Source organism: Nyctereutes procyonoides, unplaced genomic scaffold (assembly GCF_905146905.1).
Source record: "Nyctereutes procyonoides isolate TBG_1078 unplaced genomic scaffold, NYPRO_anot_genome, whole genome shotgun sequence".
In the NCBI taxonomy this organism is placed as follows: Eukaryota; Metazoa; Chordata; class Mammalia; order Carnivora; family Canidae; genus Nyctereutes; species Nyctereutes procyonoides.
In genome coordinates, this window is record NW_026575131.1 from 43,911,184 (window position 1) to 43,936,918 (window position 25,735).

A 25,735-nucleotide genomic window follows, 5' to 3' on the forward strand; every position below is an offset into this window, starting at 1 on the left:
TATTTTGAAAATAAATATACACAAATTTGGAACCTAAATCAGAAAAACTGCCAGAGATAGGGGAACTCTATAGAGGGAAAGAATGGATTTTACCCCTTTGTCTGCCTATATGTGCTACATATCACCCCAATATAGTAAAAAAAAAAAGTTTTATCTTGCTGATTTCAATTTACCAGCCACTTCTTTAAAGAAAATTATCTCGGGATCCCTGGGTGGCGCAGTGGTTTAGCGCCGGTCTTTGGCCCAGGGCGCGATCCTGGAGACCCGGGATCGAATCCCACGTCAGGCTCCCGGTGCATGGAGCCTGCTTCTCCCTCTGCCTGTGTCTCTGCCTCTCTCTCTCTCTCTCTCTCTGTGACTATCATAAATAAATAAATTTACTTAATAAATATTTAAAAAAAAAAAAAAAAAGAAAATTATCTCTCCTGGAAGCCACCAGAAACTCCCTTTCAACAAGCCTAATTTGAGTCATAAGAGAAGACAGCATAAGGGGCACCTGGGTGGCTCAGTAGGTTAAGTGTCTGCCTTCAGCTCAAGTCCTGATCCCAGGGTCCTGGGACAGAGTCCTGAGTTGGGCTCCCCACTCAGCTGAGAGTTTGCTTCTCCCTCTCCCTCTGACCCTCCCCGCTGCTCATGCTTTCAGTCACACACTCTCTCACTCAAAGAAATCTTAAAAAAAAAAAAAAAAAGCGTGAAAGAAAATGAGGTACTTTTGAAACAACCAAATTCGAGACACAGAATACTATACAGCAATGAAAATGAATTAAATACTGCTAAACTCAACAACATGAGTAAATCTCACAAACACTATGGTGAATGAAAGCAAGCCAAGGGTATAGGCTGCAAAATTCCATTTATTTAAAATACAAAGCCAGAAAAAACTAATCTATGTTGTTGGAAGCCAAGAAAATGGTTATCCTTGGGGTAGTGACAATAAGCAAGCATAAAAGGGCTTCAAGGTTCTGTTTCTTGATTCTAGCTAAAAGGATATGTTCAGTTTGTGAAAATGTATCAAGTGGCACCCTTCTGTACTTCTCAGTATGTGTCCTATCTCTCCATTAAAAGCAAAAATGAAATTCTCTCAGCACAACAATCTAAAATTGGTATGTTAGTACTATAAAAATTCAGTAAACCCAAAGCCAAAGAGCTTCAGCCAATCTAAACTATGGTTAGATACAGCCGTGCCTTTTGATCTGCCCAATGCGAGATTTCACACTAACCTGGGAACCAATGGAACAATCATACTGTGATACAGGGAGGTTCCTAAAGGAAAGTTTTCAAGCCAGATGCTCTCAAGAAGCATCCAAAGACTGCCTGTTTCTAACATAGAAACTGGGGCCACTCGTTCCAGAACAGATTACAATTTTAGAATACTTGATCCTATGATGGGAGGGGTACCTGATCTTATGATTTTTGTCAAAACTCACAACTGTAATTCTCAAAAGAATTAAACAGAACATTCTACTCAGGGAAATACTAGCTCTACATGTGAACATCTTATTTTGAGTGAAGGCTGAAGGACAGTTGTCACCAACACTTCCTCCCCACACTAGGATCAATTCTGGGTACACGTCTGTCACCCAATAATCTTCAAGGCAGATATGATCACCCATTTTACTAATGAAGAAACAAATATAAGCCAGGGAATATGATGTGACCCCAACTTTGCCTGGCAGCCACCAAAGCCATACTCTCATACTCTGTGAGTGCCCTGGGGGGTCTCTAGTCCTGTAGGTCCACCCCTACCCTGTGTGCTTGGGTTAATCTCTGATCCCTGCTTCCTTGCATCCTTTGTGTCATAAGGATATCATCCCCATCAACCTCAGAAAACATTACATTGTCTAGTAATCATGGGTTGGAAGTCAATAGGTAAAATGAGGAAAGTCTGGAAGAGGCCCAGAAGCCAAATGTAGCCCCAGGCTGTGTCAACAGGAAGATCTGGTAACTTTTCCCTCACAATCCACTGGGCTGTCCTGCAGGAAAATTACCCATGAGGGTGATTACAGGAAAAATGCCCATGAGGTGCCCAGGAACACAAGAAGAACCCAGATGATCCTCACAAACAAGGGCTCTTCCTCCTCCTCAGCTACCTGAGACAGCACCTAAGACCCTACTGAGGACCAAGTCAGAGGGAGGGAAAGGAGGCCCAGATTTACAAGTTTTACTTCTGAAACTTTAAAAGAGGCCTTTGGTTTTAGAACAGGGACAGCAAAAAGCAGAGCCAGACAGAAAAAGGTCTTTTAGGATAGCAGAAACACAAAGTACCCCCCCACTACCCACTCTCTCAAACTAACATGCTTCCCCCATAGAAGGGGATGGATTTCCCCATTTATCTCAAAGAGCTAAGAATTAAAAAGCTGAGAAATGTCAAGCCAGATGATTTCTGAAATCCTTAAGATTCTGAAAGTCTGGGTTCCAAAATGAACTTAACATGAAGAGTGCAGGGTAGAGTCATCCCTGTGTGGAGTTAGTTAACACTCATAGGAAGGGAAGGTGCTCCCAACTTCCCCGGCTCTGTACCTGCCACCCTCACCCTCTCCCCCCAACTTGGGCAAACAAACATGGAAGGGAATCTGCAGGGGAAGACCAGGGGGTTAATGAGAGCTGGCCAGGAAACCATCCCCATACCCACACAGCTACTGTGGCATATTTGGCTCAAAGGACATTTAGGTGTGAACATTCTGGAGAGAATGGCTCTCACCAGAGCTCCAAGGGGAGCAGTGACAGCAGATGCTAGGCCCAGATTTCTCCTTACAAGGAAAGAATGTTTCTGAGTAAAGAAATGGAGGGGGTGGGCACAGATGACAGGAATGATACTGAGCTTTATTCTTTCAAATTTTTTCCTTAAGAACCTCACAAAGCTGAGGATCAGGAAAGTTACTCAAGTAGTCAGTATTGACTAAGGAGAAACCAAAAGACCACACCACATAAGCCTTGAACAGAGTGACCTCCTCCTTCATAATGTGTTGAAAGAGGAGGTCACTCTTCCTTCATAGGCATATGAGGAGTGGTGACACATGTGAGAAGTATCCCTGAGCTGGACTCTAGATTCTGCCCCTAGCCCAGAGACTCAGAAAATGTGTAGAACCTCTGCCCTCCTGAACCCCAGATCTATAGAGGAGATATAATAAAATTAACAACAAAGTTTTCCTACAAACTAAAACACTAGTTGAACAGACAACACGTATGAGTTTAGTGAAGACCTGCTGCCTTGCAGGGGAGCTAATGGAGAATACTATCCCTCCTCCTATGAGAACCACACCCTCTGCACTGACATCCAGGCCCTAGTGGGGAGGTCTGTCCAGGAGAGCACAGCAATGCCAGGACTGGAACCCACAGCCACCTTCACCATAACTCACCAAAAGCTGGTTCCTGCAGGCCTGAAAGGAAGCCTCATGCCCATTTCACCACCTCTTCACACCCAGGAGACCTGGTTCCAGGTCCCTCCTGCTCACCTGTATGAGGTACGCATGTCCACGGGCCCGTCACCTGCCTGCCCTTCGCATCTGCCCATGGCCGTCACCTCTGCCCCCCTCAGCAACCCTTGGGCTGGGCCTGCTCCTGGCTCAGGCGTCACTCTCATGTCTCCGTCAGTGTTTAAATCTGAAGACAACAATCCTCTCTCCATTTTTATTTTCTTGCTTTCCACATCATCCTCCGCTGGGTCTCGTTCAAGCGCTCGTTTCTGACTCCGTGTTCGGCATGCTTCTTCAGTCATTCTGAACTTTGGGAGGAGAAAACATGACATTTAAACTTGGCACAACCAAGTTGCTACCTTCTTAGAAACTTTTCAGTGTGTCAGCTTGAAGAGTTTTCCTTGCCACGTGGTGAAGGCAGAAGTAGGTAGAACAAATGCAAGACCTATAAAGTTTGCCCAGGACCTTTCTTCACTGCCTGGGGAAGGCTGGGCAGGATCAGTTGAGCATCCGGGGAGCTGAGACCTGTGGGACCTGGACAGGAATAATGGAAAGTGGTTGTTTATCTGAAGGAAGGGGAATTTTCTATGTTCCAAACTCAAAAGCAAATAGAGGAAAACTGTTCTAGATCTGAACTCCCTGCCTATGGGATTCTGAGTACCTGCCTAGGATTGGAGGTGTCTGGAATCCGGCAAAGGGAAACCACTCTATCCCAGGAGCATGGTCACTGCCCAGGTCCAGCCCCACAATGTACTCAGGTTGACCCTTCTTCTCCCTTTTAGTGAGGGACAGCCTCCTCACACCCTGCTCACCTCTGGGTGTGTGTGTGTGTGTGAGTGTGAGAGAGAGAGAAAGGTGTGTGTGTGTGTGTGTGTGTATGTGTGTGTGTGTGAGAGAGAGAGAGAGAGAGAGAGAGAGAGAGAGAGAGAGAGAGAGAGAGACGTTTAACCCTTTGACTGCCAGCGAGGTAAACTTTGAGTGGGGTGAGAGCTGGTCCAGCACCGTGCCAGCACCCTGTACCTGCAGCACACACATATCTTGATTTAAAGAAAAGAAAAGAAGAAAAAAAAAACAGCTGAGTCAGTTTTTGATCCCATGACATCACTGGGCTCCACATGACCCTTCCCAGGATTCAGTCTGAGAGACAAAGCACTTTCCAGAAAACCAGTCTGAACCGGTTCCAGACAACAAGCTGAAGTGTTGTTAACCCTCACGGAGACAGGACGGAGGACAGGACGGAGGACATCACAGTGATGTCTGTCTGCAGGGAGGCTGCTGGCATTCCACAACAGAGTCTGGGACACAAGCGCTCGCTCTTAAAGGAGCCACTCCGAGCCCAGCTTTGATGTCCCAACAAGGCAGGACACAGGAAATAAGACTGCAAGAGGCAGGGTCTAAAAAGCCAAGCCAGAGTTCACGGAGGGACAAAAAAAAATTTAGCTACCAAGCTCTAGAATTTCCAAAGTGCCAGTTCTATACAGGATAGTAGGCATCCACATGTACCAACACAGGGCCCATGGAGGAAAACACCATGGGCCCCTCAGAGAATCTCAATTCATACCTGTGGTGTGCCTGTACTGAAGGACTCCTGGCTCTGTCTGTATATACAGGCAGGGCACCTGGCACCTCAGCTTCCTCACCAGTGAATACTCTGGGAAACCTGTCCTGGGGAGTGCCAGTCATCCCATCCTGGAGCCCACCTCCTGGGAGGCTGGGGCAACACAGGGCAATGAAGGGGCCATTATCATTATATATGGGACACACAATCTTCTTAAGGAGCCAATTTCACAAATAATCAATAGTGCAGGGCTTTGCCACAATGGCCTCTTTGGTCAACTTAAAGAGTGAAAGGAAGGAAACTGACAGCTGCTCCTGGCTCAGAAGGCAGAGTCGCCCATATACATACATGTCAGGCCAATGTGGCCTGGCCAGGGCACCCAGATATCTGCTCCTACAGGCAGTCCAAAAAGGTCAAATTGAGCAAGTCTCCTGGTGGTCATGTCACCCCTAGCATGCTCCCCATCCATGCGGATGGCAGGTGGGGCTGGAGAACTCTGAAGCTCAAGGGCATGAGATATCAACAAGACCTCCATCTGCCCCCAATCCCTCCTGGCATCCTAGCTCATACCTGCCACCCGCCCTGTCTGTACCAATTGCTCAGTCCCAGTCACCCCCTAAACATCCCCCATCCCCTCCTCCCATTCTCTGTGTCGGTATGGTCTCCTAACTCTCCCAGAGAAAACAAGGGATGCCCCCATGTTCCGCTTAGCCTAAAGCTCTATGGCTTCTGTCCCTCTTTGATATACCTTCACGACAAACCCTGTGTCAGTCTGCTCACTGAGTCTATCAGTTCTGTCTCTGTGAAACTGCAGATAAGTCACTGCCCTGAGTGTCAATCATTCTCCCCCACCCCTCCCTCACTGTGGGAGGCATGGGTCATCTTCCTTTTGAGGACTGCCTAAAACAGGAGCTCGTCAAACATTTGGGGAATTACACAAGAGGAACAATTTCAGTAGCTGTCTTGGACAGCAGGTAGCTGTGCTCCCAGGACCAGAGAGGAGCCTCTCAGGATCAAAGAGGAGAGGAGACGAAACCAGAAAGAGGACCCCCACTAGAGTCAGAAGAAATTCTGTCTCTAAAGGAGAAGCTCCTAGTCTGGCCTGGTACCCACTGGAGGAGAAGAGAGACTGAGGTGGATGTGGAGGATGCCCCTCCTCCCAATCCTGTACTCAAAGACTCCCAATACTTCCCCACTCTGCCTCTGCTCCAGCCTGGCATCCTTATCCACTCACCCACCCCGCCAGCCAGAACAGTCTCTGGCCTTCTAAGCTCCAGGCTCCAATCCATGAAACTCATCCAAACCCAGACCCTACATGAAGTCCTTCCTCTCGGCTGCCCACACAGACTGGGGACACACACACACCTCAACAATCAGGTCACTGTGTGCCAGGTCACCAGACTGGCAAGGTAGTGCCCAAGTGACCTCACTTCGTTGTCACTGGGTTAAAACAAAGGGCCAGAGCAGAGCTTCATACCCATAGGAGGACTGCTTCTTCAAGCCCCAGTGACCACCCTGGGCCATAGAACTCCCCCAGAGCACCCCAGTTTGGGTAGCTGATCAGGGTCCCCGCATCACAGCCTGCTTATGCTCTGTGCGCAGTGTCAGGGTAGCTCACGCTGAAGCTGAGGGGCTGGAACTCTGCCAACCCCAGAACCAATAGTCATCCTAGCAGCGCACACATGCCTTGCTCCTTCAGCTCCAAGCCCCTTTGGCTCTGGCAGGGCACGGGGTGGGGGTGGGGCTGCTACATCCCTCCCCCACCACAGAAAGGACCAGCACAGCTAGAAGGGACATGGCAGAGGGTGTCTCCAGCTCTGCACTCCATTTCCCACCTTGGGTGGAGCCTACTCCACAGCAACGTGGCTGAGTTAAAGGCCACATGGCACATCTGCTCCTGGGGAAGGCAGGCACTAGTTCAGAATGGTTCCTCCCTCCTCTGAGCAGGAAGGACCAGTCCCCCCACAATTTAGGTCTAGTGGTGACCAACCCGTAGGCACGAACCCAGGATCAGCCACAAAGCTATAGGGAAGAAACAAGCCTTGAGGAATGAAGCATAATCAAGGAATGAAGCATGACCTACAATTTCTGCAAAAAAAGCAGTGAGGAGGTACACTGGAATACTTTCTAAAGAGCAGGTGAAGAGACTGAATTACTGCGATAGCAAATTAGGATCTGCTTCAGAATCCTTGGCCAGTAAGGGTAGAATAAAGGGAAAGATAACAGAGGTTCTACCACAGGTCCATTCAGGAATTGCCAGCCCACAAAGAACAGCTCCCTCTTACTGAAGGAGGATCCTGTGCTGGCTGCTACCTGCAGGCAGAGGCAGATCCTGACAGCAGTATGCCCTCTGTAATTGTGAGGTTCCCAAGGCTGCCAGGCTGCCCAAGGCACAGGCTTGTTACCCAGGAAGCAGGGCTGGAACCCAGGTGGCCTCAGCCCCTTCTTCTCACTCTCTGCAAACACAACCAAGTCAAGCAAAACCTGCTCTAATACATCCTCAGAGCTGGGTGGGCAGAGGTGGCAGGACGAAGCCCAGGTCTTCAGGTCTTCCTTGCCCCCAAAGAAAGGAGGTTGCAGCCATACTAAAGGCACACAGGCATAGCACAGACCAATCCCAGAGCAAAGGTGCCATCAGAGCATAGGTATAATGATGACACAGGGCTTTGGGTCAGTGCAAACTGTAACTGCCTTTACCAAAAGCTATTTTAATTATTTTATTTGTTTGAGAGAGAGTGTGCACACACATGTACCCAAAAAGGGAAGGGAGAGGGAAAATCCCAAGCAGACTCCACACTGAGCACAGAGCCTAATGTGACATTCAAGGTCACAACCCCTAGATCGTGACTGAAGCCAAAAGCCAAGAGTCGACTTCCTAACCAACTAAGCCATCCAGGTGCCCCTACTTTATTTTAGTAAAATGCCACACTTACTAATCTGAGAACCTCAGGTGGAATATCTGTTCTAAAACCACTCCAAAGAGGTAAATGATATAGGAACCAGAATTTTTAGACAAGATTCAGGAGACCAACAGAAAGTACCTGGCACAAGTTGAACACACCACACCAGTAAACGTCTCTTGACAATTTAAAAAAAAAAAAAAAGGTCAAGAAACACAAGTCATGGAGCTCATTAGTACTATCCATACTAGGAAAACTTATACTACTGTTACTAACATACCAGTAGGAATAGTACCAGTAACACTCCTGTTTCAAGCTCAAGAAAAATACTTAGCAAAATGCACTTGGGAGAAGTGAGCCAATGATCAGAAAAGTGGACCTGGGGTGCTCTTTCCAGAGCTCAGAGAAGAGTGAGCATGAGAAGGTGGAGGAAAGAGGGTACTAAGTGTGGACTGCCTCAGCAGGAGCATGGGAGGGATTTGGGGAGATCCAATTTGTTCTAAAGGATCATCTGGCTGATCTGCGGATAGACTAGAGAAGGGGGTTTTGTGGGGAGCAGTTTTGGGAGGCTTTTGTATATTGTGGCTCAGGATGGGAAGGAGACTGAGCAGTGAGGAGACGTGACCAAATATTGAGGGTACTTTAGAGGATACAGACAACACAACATGCCAACAGCTGGATGAGAGGCGAGAAAGAATTGCTTTGTTTTGTTTGTTTTTGCCTGAGCAACTGGAAAGATGGAATCGATTTTCTGAGATAGGGAAAGAGCAGATCTGGGAAAAGGCTGGGAGCAAGGTAGTTTGGACATGCTGAGCATGAGTCTACCAGACCCACACAGAGAGGCTGAGGATGTGCTGACAGGTGGAGGCCTGCACATGGGGCAGCCACTGTCCTTGGCAGCACAGGGCACCCTTTCCTGTCAGGAAGGAAGAAGGGCCTGTGAAGCATCAGATGCCACGCTGGGCAACAATGAGATCCAGACACTGGCCTCACTCCATACTCAACACATAGGCTCTGCCGGGTGGATAGTTGCATCAGGCCTCAGCTAGGCACCCATCACTAGAGTGCCCCCAAGCAATGTACAATGCAGGTGGATGTTTGTGCCCTGGTGGTCCTGAGGCTGGGGCTGTGTTGCCCCCCTGCAGGACCTCCCCCTTGTCTCCTGCCTGAACCCAAGAATCCTATCCATCCTCCTTCCTCAAGACAACACCTGAGGAAGCTCTGGGAAGATGAGCCCAGGACCTGTACACCCTCTACCCACCCTTTGGAGGCTCCCCCCACCCCCCATTCTTGAGAGTTAAACTCAGGCACCTGAGGAGGGGCCAGGGAAGAGAACAGCCAAGCTCTACTTTGGTGTCAGCAGCCTCTGGCTGACAGGCACATGTCTTCCCTTCCAAAATGAGACCTCACTCTGTTCGAGTCCTGAGCCACTTCCTGATGCATCTGAGTGATAGTAACAGGAATGCAGTAGCTGTGTTCTGGAAGGAACTCACACTAAGGACACCAGTTCTCAAGTTTTAAACATCCAACCCTGGTAAGGCCGAGTACAAGGGATGTAATTTAACTTGGGATATAGGATGATTAACAGCTAGCCTCTACTACCAAACACAACAAAGAACAGAAGCCAGGTCTCAGGGAACTGACTAAGGGACCTTGTTACTTTGAGCCTCAGTTTACCTAAGCATACCTCATAGACATACTACATACTATGTGAAGAGATACATGATGTTAGAAATAACTTGAATGAGAAAATCGAATTGCAGGATAGTGTAATACCATTCACATGGCTTAAAAATGCTTTAATCTTCAGAAAAAAAATATTGAAAAAGGTTATGAAAATCAAAAGTGAAAGAAATTGGACTAAAAGCCACAGCACTCATTTCTGAATAAATTGTTAAGAAACTTTCACTTTCTGTATTCAACATTTCTGTATGAAATGATTTCATATCAGTCTTATATTCAAAGAACACAAAGATAAAAAGGAGAGCTACATAAAATAACATTTCCACATGCAAACGCTGAAAACTGAAAGGACAAATGTAGCGGGAGTGAGACAAAGGAAGACCGCCCTTTTGAGGGAAGTACTCCCAGGCTGGAGGGTGTTCTGTAATATAGGGATATTATAAGGCTGGCTCCTCCACCAGGCAGAACCAAGAACTTAAGACAAATAATGCAACCTTCAATGGACTGAGAAGGGTTGCTGCCACTGACTTTCCTATCCATATTAGCAAGAGCCTATGTAGCTTAAGAGTACACCCTCTGCGCCACTAAAGAGACTCTCAAGTTCTAAGCAGTAAACCCCAAACCCTCATCTTATCCTCACAGCCCACCTTCCACATCTGGGTTACCAGTTGTGCTGAATGTCCACCAGGCAACAGCAAGGGGTGTGGGCTCACTTTAAGGGACCTCATGTTTCACACAGTTCCTCATCCTCATGCCCACAGCAACAATCCCTATACTACTCTGCAGCTTCATCTCTTTTCCCAGCTTGTCGCTAAACTCTTCCACAGTAGAAACTTCCTTTTCCCATTCACCTTCATATTCAGTGTGAAGCAAAATAATACGGGTTCAGTACATGGTATGGAGTTAAACCTACATTTCTGTAAATTAGCCTCATGAAATGTACAATTCCTCGGGTTTGCCCTATAGGTCAAAATGAAGCATACAAGTACTTTCACTACTAAAAACTGTGCGTTCAGGGACACCTGTGCTGTTCAGTCAGTTAAGCATCTGCCTTTGGCTCAGGTCATGATCTAAGGGTCCTGGGATTGGGCAGCCCGGGTGGCTCAGCGGTTTAGCGCCGCCTTCAGCCCAGGGCCTGATCCTGGACACCCAGGATCGAGTCTCATGTCGGGCTCCCTGAATGGCCTGCTTCTCCCTCTGCCTGTGTCTCTCTGCCTCTCTCTGTGTGTATCTCATGAATAAATAAATAAAATATTAAAAATGATAATAAGGGTCCTGGGATTGAGCCCCATATTGGGCTTCCTGGTCACAGCAGGGAATTTGCTTCTCTCCCCTCTCCCCCTCTCCTCTTCTCACTGCTCAGTCTTTCTCTCTCTCCTAATAAATTTTTTTTTTTTTCAGGCAGCCCGGTTGGCTCAGCAGTTTAGCACCTGCCTTCTACCCAGGGCCTGATCCTGGAGTCCCGCGTCGGGCTCCCTGTATGGTGCCTGCTTCCCCTCTGCCTGTATGTGTCTCTGCCTCTGTCTTTCTCGGTCTCTCACAAATAAATAAATAAAATCTTAAAAATAAACAAACAAGCAAGTGTGAGACCACAAGCACACAGGGCTTTGATATAAGTTCCTAAAAAAAAATTTTTTTTTCTTAAAGATTTTACTTGTTCATGAGAGACACACAGAGAGGCAGACATAGAGCCTAATGTGGGACTCGATCCCCAGAAACCCGGGATCATGGCCTGAGCCAAAGGCAGAGGCTCAACCACTGAGCAATCCAGGCGTCCCAAATAAATAAAATCTTAAAAAAAAAAAAAAAAAAAACAAAACTCGTGTTCAGACTTTCTGTAGGCTGAATGTAAAGAGACAGTCTCATAGACTGAGGCTGAGAGAGGAACAGGAATCTGGGGAGATGGTCTAAGCAGAACAGAAAGGGCCAAGTCACTGAGCAGGAGGCTCTCAGGCAGAGGAAGGGAGATAACAATGAGTCCTGTGCTATAGGTTTGCTCAGAAGGAGAATTAAGTCTTACTACTAACCCTTAGTGATCTGAAAACCTAAGATACGCCAAAAATACAGGTGTTTTCTCTCTTAAACATCATCAAGAAGGCACTAGGTCCAGATGCCTGGGCCTTCAAAGATCTAGGCTAAGAGGATACTAGGGAGACCTCTCTGCGGCAGTCCTGTGACCAGGGCAAGGGTATACCCACACATGTTGGAGGTGATAGCTACCACTCACTAAGAGCCTGTGCTAGTTGAAGAGGAGCAGGTCATCTAAGGTGGGGAAATCCAAGTCTAAGCAGGCAAAGAGTCTGGGCCTGAAACCCAGGTCCACCACTCCTCTTTCCACCTGGCACTCTCACAAGCTGCCCACTGTGAACATTCCACTATATGGTCAAAAGGCCTTTTGTTAATCATGTTTAAATGGTTTGTTTTCATCTGGAGTGAACAGCACATGGTGGGGCTAACATGATGCATGAGCTAGTGAGTAGAAAGATAAAACAGCCATCCTCCCCTCTCATCCTCAAATGACAGGGAACTGTGCCTAGAGAATTAAGATTTGCCCTGCCCAGGGTCAGGCCAGGGAGGACTCTGAAGCTAGAAGCTATGGAACCCCATAGTCAGACATCACCACCACCTACCAGGTAACAGGCTGTAGGTACCTGTCCCATAGGACTGTTTGGGCCTCAGTGTCAAAGTTCTTATATGTCCTTAACCCTAGAAGAGAAGTGTCCAACACACAGCAGGTAGATGACAAACATGATGAATAAATACAGGTTTTATGAAGAGGAGCTCCCAATAGGGGAAAGGAGGCTGGTCCAGACACCTCAAGCTGTTTCAACATGATCCTTACTTAGATCGTGACCCAAGTTTATTGCTCCCCTGTTAACAGAAACATGGGGTCTTCTTTTAAGAGCAAAACACCTATCACTGAGCATTTACCCCACATGGATCACCTCAGATGATCCTCATAACCACCTGTGAGGTAAGTGCCATTATCTGCCCCCACCGTACAGGTGGGGAAACTGAAGCAGGTGGTAGTCACACAGCCAATGGGTGAGACACGCTGGGAACTGAAGCCCATCCTCCAGACAGTCTCAGTTGAAAAACCTCATTAACAACCCAGAGTCACATATGAGCTTTCCAAAGAATACTGGGAGCTCCTCACAAGTAAGAAATTGGGCTTGACCTCTCACTCACAGGGTCCAAATGAAATATTAAATGATTACAACTTTATGTTGTTGAGTGAGATCACACCTTTTGCTGTTTGCCTTCAAAATACAGTGAATTTTGGGATCCCTGGGTGGCGCGGCGGTTTAGCGCCTGCCTTTGGCCCAGGGCGCGATCCTGGAGACACGGGATCGAATCCCACGTCGGGCTCCCGGTGCATGGAGCCTGCCTCTCCCTCTGCCTGTCTCTGCCTCTCTCTCTCTCTGTGTGTGACTATCATAAATAAAGAAAATTAAAAAAATAAAGCCTAAAAAAAAAAAAAAAAAACAACAAAATACAGTGAATTCTGCTGGAGCACAACATATATGCATTTTTTAAAAACCAGAGCATATTGCAAATTGTGCAATAAAAACAAAGGGCTATGAGAGCAACAGGGTTAGATACGCAACACCCCCCAAAACTTCATCATGACATAAAAAAAAGACAGGAACCTGATTTTTAAATGGTAGCATGTTAAACAACCAAGAAATACACAAATGCTACCTGAAGCCTGACCCTTCAACCTGAAGGAAGATCTGGCATTTGCTGTGGCTGTTTTCTTACTGTGACATGCTGGAATGAGGGTGCCTGACCCCAGAGAAAAATGGTATGGCCTTGAGGGGGCCTGGTGCATATCTGAGATGTGTTCATTTCCATTTTGTGTAGTGTCAGGTGCTCTTTTAGCTGGGAGCAATTTTCTGGATTCACCTATTGCAGGAGTTGGCAAACTTTTTCTTAAAGGAATACAGTAAATATTTTCAGTTCTCCAGGTCATTCTGTCTCTGTCCTGATTACTCAGCTCTGCAGCTGTAACGGTACATCCTCAAACAGGCATAGCTGTGTCCCAACCAAACTTTATTTACCAAAACAGACCACCAGCCTGTGGGCCATAGTTTCCCAACCCCTAACCTGAACATGGCATTACTCCCGGACAAAATTGTACATAACTACATACAATGTGTGTGTCATGCTCCAACTGTGCCTTAATATATCAATGATGTTGAATAAATCTGCTTATCCAAAACAAGCATTATCAGAGAATCGACTACAGAGGACAGGTTTCAAAAAAAGGACTTGAACATGTAAATTTAATCTGAGCCCAGGACTCAAGGTTCATTCTTTTGACAAAGCCAAAAGAAATTTAGTTTCAAAAGGTGCTGAGGGCAGATTGCTCACCAAAGGGTCAGCCTATCTTACTATACGGGTCAATTTTATACCATCCTAAAAGCCCTACACACTCTCAAAATAAATAGGTCCGTCGTATAAGGAAATTGTGTGCTATAAACTCAATTACTGCAGTGGCTAAAACTTTAACCCAGTTATAAAAGCAAGCGGTTCCTCAGCACTCATGCCTGAGGATCAGACCAAAGCTCTAAGGAAAAGCATAAGAGGATGTGAAAGACCTTAAGGGGCCCAGGGCTGGGAGGGGGTGGGATGAGCCCTCTTGAAATAGGGATGTTTGCACTAACACACAAAGTGACGTGAGCACATTAGGGCTGATATGCTGGAGACCGGGGGTCCCTGAGGTAGGAAGGGAGCTATAGGTCCTGACTTCTCCATGTAACCAGGACTCACCTTCACCCCTTGAGGGCTGGGAAAAAAAGGGTCATCTGTGCCAGGGAAACTTCGAGAAGGGAGGTGGGGAGCATCCCTTCTGGGGACCAGGAGGATGCAGGTCCATACCAGTGTCCCCAAGCAGGTCCTGGGCAGACAGGCAGCACTATGACAGCCTTACAACCTGTGTCCTGTCCCACAGAATGGATAGAGATCTTTGAGCAATCATGATCTTCACCTGGTACATTCTGCCTGCAGCTGCAGCTCCATAGCCTACCCCAGCCTGAGGACAGCAATAGAACCCCAGGGATCTTTCTGGCGACCTGTCAGGGACTCAGACTCCACCCAGTCACTACCTTGGTCCTTCATTTCTGCTGACATTTATCTGAACACTGGGCCTGCCTGGACCTGGGGTCTCAATGCTGGTTTTCTGAGCCTTCTGCTTTGTGTTAAAAGAAGCCAACACTGGGCATCCCGGGTGGCTCAGCGGTTTAGTGCCGCCTTCAGTCCAGGGCCTGATCCTGGAGACCTGGGATTGAGTCCCACGTCGGGCTCCCTGCATGGAGCCTGCTTCTCCCTCTGCCTGTGTCTCTGCCCCTCTGTCTCTCATGAATTAAAAAAAAAAAAAAAAAAGCAGCCAACACAGCTCACCAGGTGGACAACCCCTAAATAAAAATGAGACACATGACCAACATATTCTTCTGTCCTGTTGAAAGGGCTTAGTTACTCTTTCAAAGGCTTCTCACAAGGTGGACACTGCAACCTCCAATGGCCACGGTGCCTGGGCTTTTGATTCTGGGGAGGCTGAAGGTAGTGAGAAGAGAGGAAAGGGGACAAGAACAGATGAAGCCCCAGACTTGGGATCATTTGACTTCACTCAATAGACATCCTATTGGGGGATGCCTGGGTGGCTCAGCGGTTTAGCGCCTGCCTTCGGCCCAGGGTGTGATCCTGCAGTCCTGGGATCGAGTCCCACATCGGGCTCCCTTCAGGGAGCCTGCTTCTCCCTCTGCCTGTCTGTCTGTCTGTCTCTCTCTCTGTGTGTGTCTCTCATGCATAAATAAATAAAACCTTAAAAAAAAATAGACATCCTATTGGTAGGAGGACATGGGAAACTGGGGCACTGAAAGATTATCTCCCCACTCCCCAAAGTTGCACCACACCAAGCAACTTTGCACTACAAACATACATATATGCGCACCCACACTCATGCATACTCATGGACACATGCACCCACACATACATGCACTCACACATGTGCACAGTTTTTATTCCCTCCTCCCACTTCCAAATCTTGCCCAATTATCTCAGAAAACATCTTTCTTTGTTCAATCTGAACAAAACATCAGTTCTTGTGGGTGATCAGTGTCAATTCCTGATCCACCGGTCTCAAAAAGGAAAACCTTGAAGTATGAAAATGAGATTAGACACAGGGGCCAAAATCTCCAACTTCTAAAGCACATGAAGAAACCCAGAGCCCTACAGCGCCTCACACGGATCCCCCCATACACCTCAGCCACTTTAGCCCACACATCCCCAAGCCCCGTCCAAGACAAATGATTTCACACCTGGTTGGAGTAGCAGAACATAGTCAAATCACCAGCACTGCAACCAATGCTCATTTCTACTTTGTGCATACAGTAAGTTAAGCTTCCAGAGAAGGCAGAGAACTAAACACTCTTTACTGCTGTTTATAGGAGTAATGCCTGAACCCAAAAGGGAACTTCTACACGATAAAGAGCCTGGTTAGTTACTAACCACCTAGGACATCTCATATCCTAGTTTACAGCCTGTCTGGCCCAGTAGGATGTGGATGCTAATAGGCTCCTAACAAATACGGATACTGGGGACACCTGGGTGGTTCAGCAGTTGAGTATGTGCCTTCAGCTCCAGGGCATGATCCTGAAGTCCTGGGATCAAGTCCCCCATCAGGCTCTTAGCATGGGGCCTGCTTCTCCCTCTGCCTATGTCTGTCTGTCTCTGTCTCTCTCTCTCCTCTCTCATAAATAAGTAAAATCTTAAAAAAAAAAAAAAATACAGGGATCCCTGGGTGGTGCAGCGGTTTGGTGCCTTTGGCCCAGGGCGCGATCCTGGAGACCCGGGATCAAATCCCACGTCGGGCTCCCGGTGCATGGAGCCTGCTTCTCCCTCTGCCTGTGTCTCTGCCTCTCTCTCTCTCTGTGACTATCATAAATAAATAAAAAATTAAAAAAAAAATACAGATACAGCACCAGACAGTGACCTCTCCAAGGGACCAGTGACCCAGTGGTGCCTGCTCTGTGGAGGATAGGAAGAATAGCTCAGGGTCCCTACCTTCATGGGAGCACAGACCTTGTAAAGGCTGTGAAATCTATGTACTAATCTCCATTTTACTAAAAGTCAACACCAGAAAAGAGTTCACCATGCTGGTGGAAGGGAAGAATCTACAAATGCTTCATTAGAGCTAGGCTTCCAAGGCAAAATCTGGACTTGTAAAGATAGAGGAGGAAGGGAAAAAATACTAGAAAAGACAGAGTGGCAGAAATATATAGGTGCGTGAAAACCCATCTCCAAGGAAAGTAAACAAAAGCAAATAAAGATCAAAACTTTCAACAATTGTTTTTTATTTATTTTTAATTTTTTTAAATTTATTTAAGATAGAGAGAGAGACAGAGAAAGGCAGAGACATAGGCAGAGGGAGAAGCAGGCTCCATGCACCGGGAGCCTGACGTGGGATTCAAAGGCAGGCGCTAAACTGCTGCGCCACCCAGGGATCCCCAATTGTTTTTTAAATGGCATGAAATTGTGTAGAAGGAATCCTGTTACAGAGACCACTTCTATTCAGTGTGAGAGGCTCTCAGTGACGACAGGGCCTCCCCTGGGCACCAGGTACCCTTTAAGAATCCAGGGGCTGAGGCTGGGGTGGAGGTCAGGACCAGCCATCAGCCTGTGAGAGTGAGGAACTGTATGGGCTGGAACCTGTAACTGGGTCCTGAAGGACAGGGTGGAAGGAAGCCCTAAGAGCTGTGAAACGTCAGAGTATGTTCCAAAGACACATACACACAACATAAAGTGCCTCCAGTCATTCCATCAAACAAATCAATCTGAACACCAAGAACTGAGCACTCCAGGGAACCACTCTGCACCTAGTCCCTACAAGTGCTCTCTATCTAACCTTTTTGGGAAAAGACATCATTTATAAATGCAGTGCTCAGCTTGGACGAAGAGTGAAAAGGGAAGGTTAAGTTCAGGAGCATCTCAGTCTCCTCCTAACAAGGCACTTAAAACATCCCAGGTGTGCCCACACAATGTGCTCCCTCTGAAATGCTAATGACCCATCAAATATAAGCCCATTACCACCAAAAGGGTGGGGGTCATCCGAGAGAGGCCACAACAAATGCTTCTATCTATCTAGTCACCTTCAGTCCTTGGTTCAAGAACCATCCAGAGAAACAAGTTTTTAAGACTGAAAAGTTTAAAAAGAATTGGCACCTCTGGTTTTCACATTTACAAATAAACACACATTTATAATCTGATTTTCTTAGGTCGAAAATCTGTAAATGATGTCTCTGAATTAATGTTTGGGAATATATTTAACAAAGTTAACCTGGACAGCAGAAACTTTAACACACTTAAGTGGTGACCATCAACAATAAATATACAGACAAAACCTTAATGGTCTTCAGATTCCTAAACACAAATCCCATACAGATAGCACAGTAAAGAACACAGCACTGGTAGTAGCTCACTCCAGCAGTGTGTGTGGGAACAAAGCAGGTTTTGGGACAAAACCTCCAGAAAATAGATGGTCACAAGGCTGCTGACAGTTCACCAGGCTGCTCAAACCTGCCCCAGGGATGTGCAGGGCCAAGATGGGATGTCGGGTCCCCAGACTCCAACCTCCCTCCCTGGAGTCATGGGAGAACAGGGGAGGTGGCGGCTCAGGTACTGAAAAAGCACAGGTCCTATCCTAGGAAGACAGTATAGGGAATATATTTTTATCTTCCCTCAGACACAGCCAATCTCCTGCAAACTTCTGAAAACAGGGAATAATGTGGATTATACAGATCTGCACCCAAGCCCCATGCCTTGGCTTCTAAGCACCCTTTCCCAGAAGAAAGCCCATCTTTATCTCTTGCCATAGCACACAGAAGAAAAGTACGCTTAAACGCTGATCACATGTTAAGAGGGGGAGAACTGGTAGCAAGTGTCTTTAAAACTACAGTAGCTTGTCCAGGCTCATACTGGAGATAAGACTTGGCTTTTGTGCTTGTTCTCAAAGTACCCAGTGAACACCCAACACCACCCACCTGGATGTGGCCCCACAAGGGCGTCTGAACGGCCAGCAGCCAGGGCCATTGGGCCAAAGCCCAACTCTGCAGTCAGAGAGAAATAGATGCTGTTAGAGAAACACACAACACAGAAACAAAGGTACTGCCTATGAAGGGCAATCTGAGCAATATTAAATGTCCACAGGGAAACAGTAACGAAGAGTCCCCCTGGTGGGGATGTCACTCTGAGGGCTAGTTGGCTACATTTGCATCCCATGGGAAAGGAACAGCCCTCTGTTCCTTCCCAGCTGCCTCCTGGGCCATGTGCCTTCATGGCCTACAAAGGGTTACACCTGCCATTTCATGCCATCTGCAATGTGCCCATGGGGTGTCACATCACAAAATGGGAAGCCTTAACCCTTTCAGTGCCAACTCCCTCAGGGCCAAGATACAGCTCTAACTACTACCTCCATTGAGGCCGTGGCTGGCAATGGCAGGGAGGTTTTGGCACAGACAATGGTAGGAAGGACCAAAAGAGTCACCTCTGTTCCTAGGAGAAAGGAGTAAACAGTGGGGGAACCAAGCGTGCCTCTTATGTCATTTTCATCAGGGTGCCCAGCAATATGGTAACACCTGGAGGTCTTTCCTGGGCTTCCCTTGTTAAGCTCCTCCCTGTACATACTCGGTGGTATCACAGCACCAGCACCGTGGCAAATGCCCCAGGAGGATCAGAGCCAGCAGAGAAATTTAGTTGGTCCTAAATGTAAGGACCAACTAACTACTACTTTTAGGACCAACTAAGTTTCTGGTCTCAATAAAGCCCATGGGACTAAGAAATAATTCCTATCAACGAAAAGTTCTCTCAGCACTTTCTAAACAGCTGTAAGAGAAAACAAATCCCACTTGTGGAGCCTCTACCCTGTGAGTGGAAATGTACTCCTTGGGTAGGGAGTTGTTTAGATACCTACAACAATCTCTGGGAACAGCAGAGCTGGGTTTGAGGATATCCCATTAGGTGGTCCTTTTGTAAAAGATACTATTCAAGGGGATCCCTGGGTGGCTCAGTGCTTTAACTCCTGCCTTCGGCCCAAGGCGTGATCCTGGTGTCCCGGGATCGTGTCCCACATCGGGCTCCCTGCATGGAGCTTCCTTCTCCCTCTGCCTGTGTCTCTGCCTCTCATAAATAAATGAATAATAATTTTTTTTTTTAAAAAAGGATACTATTCAAAGTAAAAGCAAGGCCCTCACCACAGCCTTGAGGTCAGGTCAGCCTCTCTGAACTTGTCTCCTGCTATTCTGTACCACCCCACCCTGACCCCATACTATTATGCCATACTGACATTCTGGCTTTCCTCTGACAGTCAACCTCACTCCCACCCCAGGGCCTTTGCACTTCTTGCTCTCTCTGCCTACAAGGCTCTTCTCCCACCCTCCGCCCCCCTCTGTGAACTACCCTCTTTTTTAGCTCTCAGCTGAGACACAAAAATGGTATCTATCTCCCTCTGTGGGCTTCTAACCTCTTTCCCACTTCATCACCACTTAATATTCTATTTACATGTCTCTCTGTGTATCCTCCTAACCCCATCTCCCATAAGACAGGGAACACCTCTTTGTTCAGTGCTACCATCCTAGAGCCCAGGACAGAATAAATGCTCAATATAAATCTGTTAAACATACAAGAAAAAATATTTTCAGAATTCCCAAGCTATCACTCCCACTACCTAGTTAAATAAACCAAAATGCCTTCATGCCAATAAAAAGGATAAAGATCAAAAACAAAACTTTTACCTTTTAACAAAAATTAACTCAAAATAGGTCAAAGACCTAACTATTAAAAGCTAAACCTAGGGATCCCTGGGTGGCGCAGCGGTTTGGCGCCTGCCTTTGGCCCAGGGCGCGATCCTGGAGACCCAGGATCAAATCCCACGTTGGGCTCCCGGTGCATGGAGCCTGCTTCTCCCTCTGCCTGTGTCTCTGCCTCTCTCTCTCTCTGTGTGTGACTATCATAAATAAATAAAAATTAAAAAAAAAATTTAAAAGCTAAACCTATAAAACTCAGGAAAAAACGGAAGGGTAAATCATGACCTTGGGTTTGGCAACAGATTCTTTTTTTTTTTTTTTAATTTTTATTTATTTATGATAGTCACACAGGGAGAGAGAGAGAGAGGCAGAGAGAGAAGCAGGCTCCATGCACTGGGAGCCTGACGTGGGATTCGATCCTGGGTCTCCAGGATCACGCCCTGGGCCAAAGACAGGCGCCAAACCGCTGAGCCACCCAGGGATCCCTGGCAACAAATTCTTAAATGTGAAATCAAAAGTACAATATCAACAGAAGAAAAAAAGGCCAACTGGACTTCATCAAAATTAAAATCTAATGTGCACAGGAATGTGGGGGGCAGGGTCTGGCTGGCTCAGTCTGGAGTGTGGAATCTCGATCTCAGGACTGTAACTTTGAGCCCCACATGTGGTATAGAGATTACTTAAAATCTTGAAGGGGTGGGATGGGGAAGGAAACAACCCACAAAATGGGAGAAAATATAAGCAAATCATATATCTGATAAAGGTCTAGTGTATAGAATATATAAAGAACTCTTATAATTAAAAAAGAAATCCAATTCAAAAACAGGCGAAGGATTCAAATAGACATTTCTCCAAAGAAGATATACAAATGGCCAGGGCAGCCCGGATGGCTCAGCGGTTTAGCGCTGCCTTCAGACCAGGGTGTGATTCCGGAGACCCAGGATCAAGTCCCATGTCAGGCTCCCTGCGTGGAGCCTGCTTCTCCCTCTGCCTGTGTCTCTGCCTCTCTCTGTGTCTCTCATGAATAAATAAATAAAATCTTTAAAAAAAAAAAAAAAAGGGCAATAGACATACAAAAAGATGTTCAACATTTGTCATCAGATAAATGCAAATCAAAACCACAATTAGATACTATCCCATACCCACTAGGATGGTTATAATAAAAAACAGAAAAAGAAAAGTGTTGTCAAGGATGTGGAGAAACTGGAAGTTTCATACACTGTTGACAGGAACATAAAATGTTGCAGTAATGTGGGTAACAGTCTTGACAGTCTCTTAAAAGTTAAATACAGCATTACCATATGACCTAGCAATTCTACTGCTAGGTATATAAGAGATGTGAAAACATATTCACACAAAAACTTACATACAAATGTTAAAAGCAGCACTATTCACAATAGTTAACAAATAGAATCAACCCAAATGCCCATCAACATCCATGGGCTGTGATACATCCCATACAATGAAATATTATTCGCTCATAAAAAGGAATGAAGTTCTGATTCATGTCACAATGTGGATGAAAAGTGAAAATGTGTTGAATGAGAGCAGCCAGATAAAAAGGTCACATAGAATAAAAAAAGATTCCATTTATATGAAATGCCCAGAACAGGCAAATCCATGGAGACATAAAGTAGATGAGTGGTTGCCAGGGCCCTGAAGGGCACAGAGGTAGAGTGGGGAGTGACCGCTAATGGGTACAGATTCTTTTGAGGATAAAAACATTCTGGAATTTGGGATCCCTGTGTGGCGCAGCGGTTTAGCGCCTGCCTTTGGCCCAGGGCGCGATCCTGGAGACCCGGGATCGAATCCCACGTAGGGCTCCCGGTGTATGGAGCCTGCTTCTCCCTCTGCCTGTGTCTCTGCCTCTCTCTCTCTCACTGTGTGCCTATCATAAATAAATAAAACAAAAAAATTAAAAAAAAAAACATTCTGGAATTTGACAGAAATGGTTATCATACAATATTGTGAGTGTATTAAATGCCACTGCAACTGTACACTTTGATATGGTTAAACTGGTGAATTTTAGGTTCTGTAAATCAACCATACAGTTCTCAGTGTCTTAAGTCACAACAAACCCACCACACAGGTGGGAACTAAACTGCCTCCAAGCAAAAGAGCTAATGCCTGGAAGCAAGGCCATGTGGGCAAAGATCAATTTAGCAATGCGGAGTCAAGGCAAAGAGAGCAAGGTCTCAGACAATTGGGGTCACACAAACTAACACCAGCAGAACATGATTTAAGTCAGGTTCATTACAGGCTTCACACTGCCTAAAACCAAAACAACACACACTATGGTTTTAGATTAACACACTCCCGGGAATGTGCCACCCACCTCAGTCTTCCAGGTGTTTTACTCATTCATTCATCCAAATAACTGCCTGGTTTCTACCAGGAACCAGGGGCTGACTGGTCCAACATGGACACTCCTGGGGGGTTCCAATGACAGGCCTCCTTCCAGGAAACCCTGGGAAGATACACAAGGAGGCGGGTGGGTGGACAGTGGACACGAGAGTGAGGTCCCTTCCACTCTGAGAGTTGCAGTGATCCCAGGATCAAACCATCTACTTTATCCACTCCTGATTGCCTATGGCTGCTATGGACAGATGAGGGGAGATTGGTTTCTAATCAAAAACATATCATGTCACAAAACAAAGTATAGGATATCATAGTCAAAGTATTGAGGTAAAGAAGCACATGTAGTGATAAAATGAGAGCTCCAAGTACTGGGAAGGGAAGCCAGAGGTTCAGGGAAAGGAAAGTGCCATCAGCATTACAGTGCATCAGGTAGAAACCAGAATGCCTGATTCGCCTCAGTTTCCTTACCTGTGAAATGGGAATAGCACCCAGGCTATCACTAATGCTCTCTGAAGGCTCCATGAAAGGTGGCTGTGAGTATTATTACAGAAAGGTTATAATCAGGCTATTCCACCTGACAGGCCTCCAGCCACAGACCCTCACAACAATTCCAGCATTGCTGCTGAAGGTTTTCTGCTAAATTTAACCAAAAGAGGCCACCACCCTCACTTTTATAAACTGCTCTCTTTGGTGACATATGCCACAAAGCTCCCTGAGTGAATGCCTAGGTTAAGCCCATTTTTCAAATTTTTGATCATGGAAAACTGCAAACATACCCACAGAAGTAGCAAGAGCGTGACTCACAGTGCACATGCACTATCCAGGCTGTAGGTCTTCCACACTTAGCCTTCCCCACACTCTATAACCTCATGTGAAGCAATTTCTACACAGTATTCATTTTATGAACGACCTGGTCAGTATTTATCTCTACAGCACGAACAAATAACAATCTCATGAGCTAACTTCCAATAATTTAACAAAAAGCATTTCTCAATCTCCATCAGTCATGCTCAGTTGAAATCTATAGGTAGCCACCAACCTTTCCTTTCAACCATACATTTATTTATCCTGTTTCCCACTGTCAGGTTTGCTGATGGCATCCCTGTGGTATAATGCAACATGCCCGGTAATTTACTATCAATTAGATTTTGAGGCCCAACCAAGCACACATCACTCCTAAAGCACACACACCCTTCTTGGGAACAGGCAGCCACTGAGGATAAGTGTCTGAAAACTTTTTTTTTTTTTTTAAGATTTATTTATTCATGAGAGACACACAGAGAGGCAGTAATATAGGCAGAGAGAGAAGCAGGCTCCCCACAGGGAACCTAATGTGGGACTTGATCCCAGGACCCAGGGATCACCACCTGAGCCAAAGACAGATACTCAACCACTAAGCCACCCAGGAAGCCCAGGTGTCTGAAAACTTAGAAGCTTATAATCCCATCTTTTTAAAGATTTTATTTATTTATTCATGAGACACACACACACACACACACACACACACACACACACAGAGGCAGAGACACAGGCCGAAGGAGAAGCAGGCTGCATGCAGGGAGCCTGATGTGGGACTTGATCCTGGGACTCCAGGATCACGCCCTGCGCCAAAGTCAGGCACTAGACCGCTGAGCCACCCAGGAATTCCCAATCCCATCATTTCAATTAGCCAGAATGTGTTAATAGTTGCACTATCCACTAGCCACATGTGGCTATTTAAATAGGCTAAAATTAAAATGAAAATTTGACTTCTTTGAACTATTCCAGGTGCCACAATGGACAGTGAGGGTACAGAGAGTTCTAGGAAGTTCTGTAGAGCAGCACTGACCTGTGAGGGGAACTTGTTCTCACCCACTATTTTGTTCCTCAAGAATTCAGTCCATATAAAAGAGAAAGGATAAATGCTAATTTCTCTCCCTCTATTTATCAGTTTCTGGAATTAACTGGTTCCCTAGCACCTTCCAAAGGGGACCAGTGAGTTTCTTCCTCTCCTGTGAGCACCAACATAAATAAACCTGTGGATTTATTTTATTAACACATCTGATGCTTTGGTACTGAAAATTCTGGTTCTTATAGACAATAGTTACTTGTTTTCTCCTATAATACAGTTGTCCCCACTTATCCACCATTTCAGTTACCTGCGACCAATCACGGTCCAGGAGTGGATGATCCTCTGGCGTACCATTAGAAGTCAATAGTAGCTAAATGCTATGTCACAATGTCTGTATCATTCACCTCACTTCATCCCCTCTTACATAGGCATTTTATCATCTCACATCATCCCAAGAAGGGTGAGTACAGTACTAAGATATTTTGAGAGAGACACACCACATTCCACAACTTTTATTTCAGTATACCCATAATAGTTTTATTATTATTGTTGTCAATTTCTTACTGTCCCTAACTTATATATTAAATTTTATCATAAGTATTATCTGTATAGGAAAATTCATAGTATATACAGGGTTTGACACTCCCTGCATTTTCAAGCATCCCATCAAGGATGGTCCTGGAAAATATCCTTGTAGGGAAGGGGGCACTACTGTATATAACACTAAGACTATTGGTATTATTAACCTAAAACCAAAAAGAATTCCCAAAATAGTTAATGATTTTTTAAAAGAAGTTTTTACCCTTATGGCATATCACACTAAAACACTTACAGTCTAACTACAGTGTTTAAAAAGTCTAGGGGATCCCTGGGTGGCTCAGCGGTTCAGCGCCTGCCTTTGGCCCAGGGCGTGATCCTGGAGTCCTGGGATCGAGTCCCGCATCAGGCTCCTGGCAGGGAGCCTGCTTCTCCCTCTGCCTGTGTCTCTGCCTCTATCTATGTCCATCATGAATAAATAAATAAAATCTTAAAAAAAAAAAAAAGTCTAGCAAAGGAAATCCTCTCTCAGAGGTCAAGTCACCAATTTAAGTCACAACTGACATACACCTAGATTCATATTAATTTCCTTTTGCTTTTTAGGGGCTGCTTCTCTTCCCCTCCTCATAACATGCGCCATACTTTTGTTT

At 46.1% G+C, this 25,735-nt stretch overlaps 1 protein-coding gene across 7 annotated transcripts in view; it reads right to left on the reverse strand.

The window, feature by feature from the left end:
• GATAD2A (GATA zinc finger domain containing 2A) overlaps window positions 1-25,735 on the reverse strand; it is a 108,431-nt gene that overhangs the window by 37,622 nt on the left and 45,074 nt on the right. For 4 of the 7 annotated variants that reach the window (XM_055343210.1, XM_055343214.1, XM_055343207.1 and 1 more), the window contains one exon: window positions 3,456-3,719. In XM_055343210.1, the coding sequence (XP_055199185.1) occupies window positions 3,456-3,718 (263 nt within the window). In that variant the 5' untranslated portion in view covers window position 3,719. Of the gene's footprint in view, window positions 1-3,455; window positions 3,725-18,598; window positions 18,621-22,694; window positions 22,827-25,735 lie in introns of those variants that run through there. The other 3 variants (XM_055343209.1, XM_055343211.1, XM_055343208.1) reach the window with 3 other exon arrangements.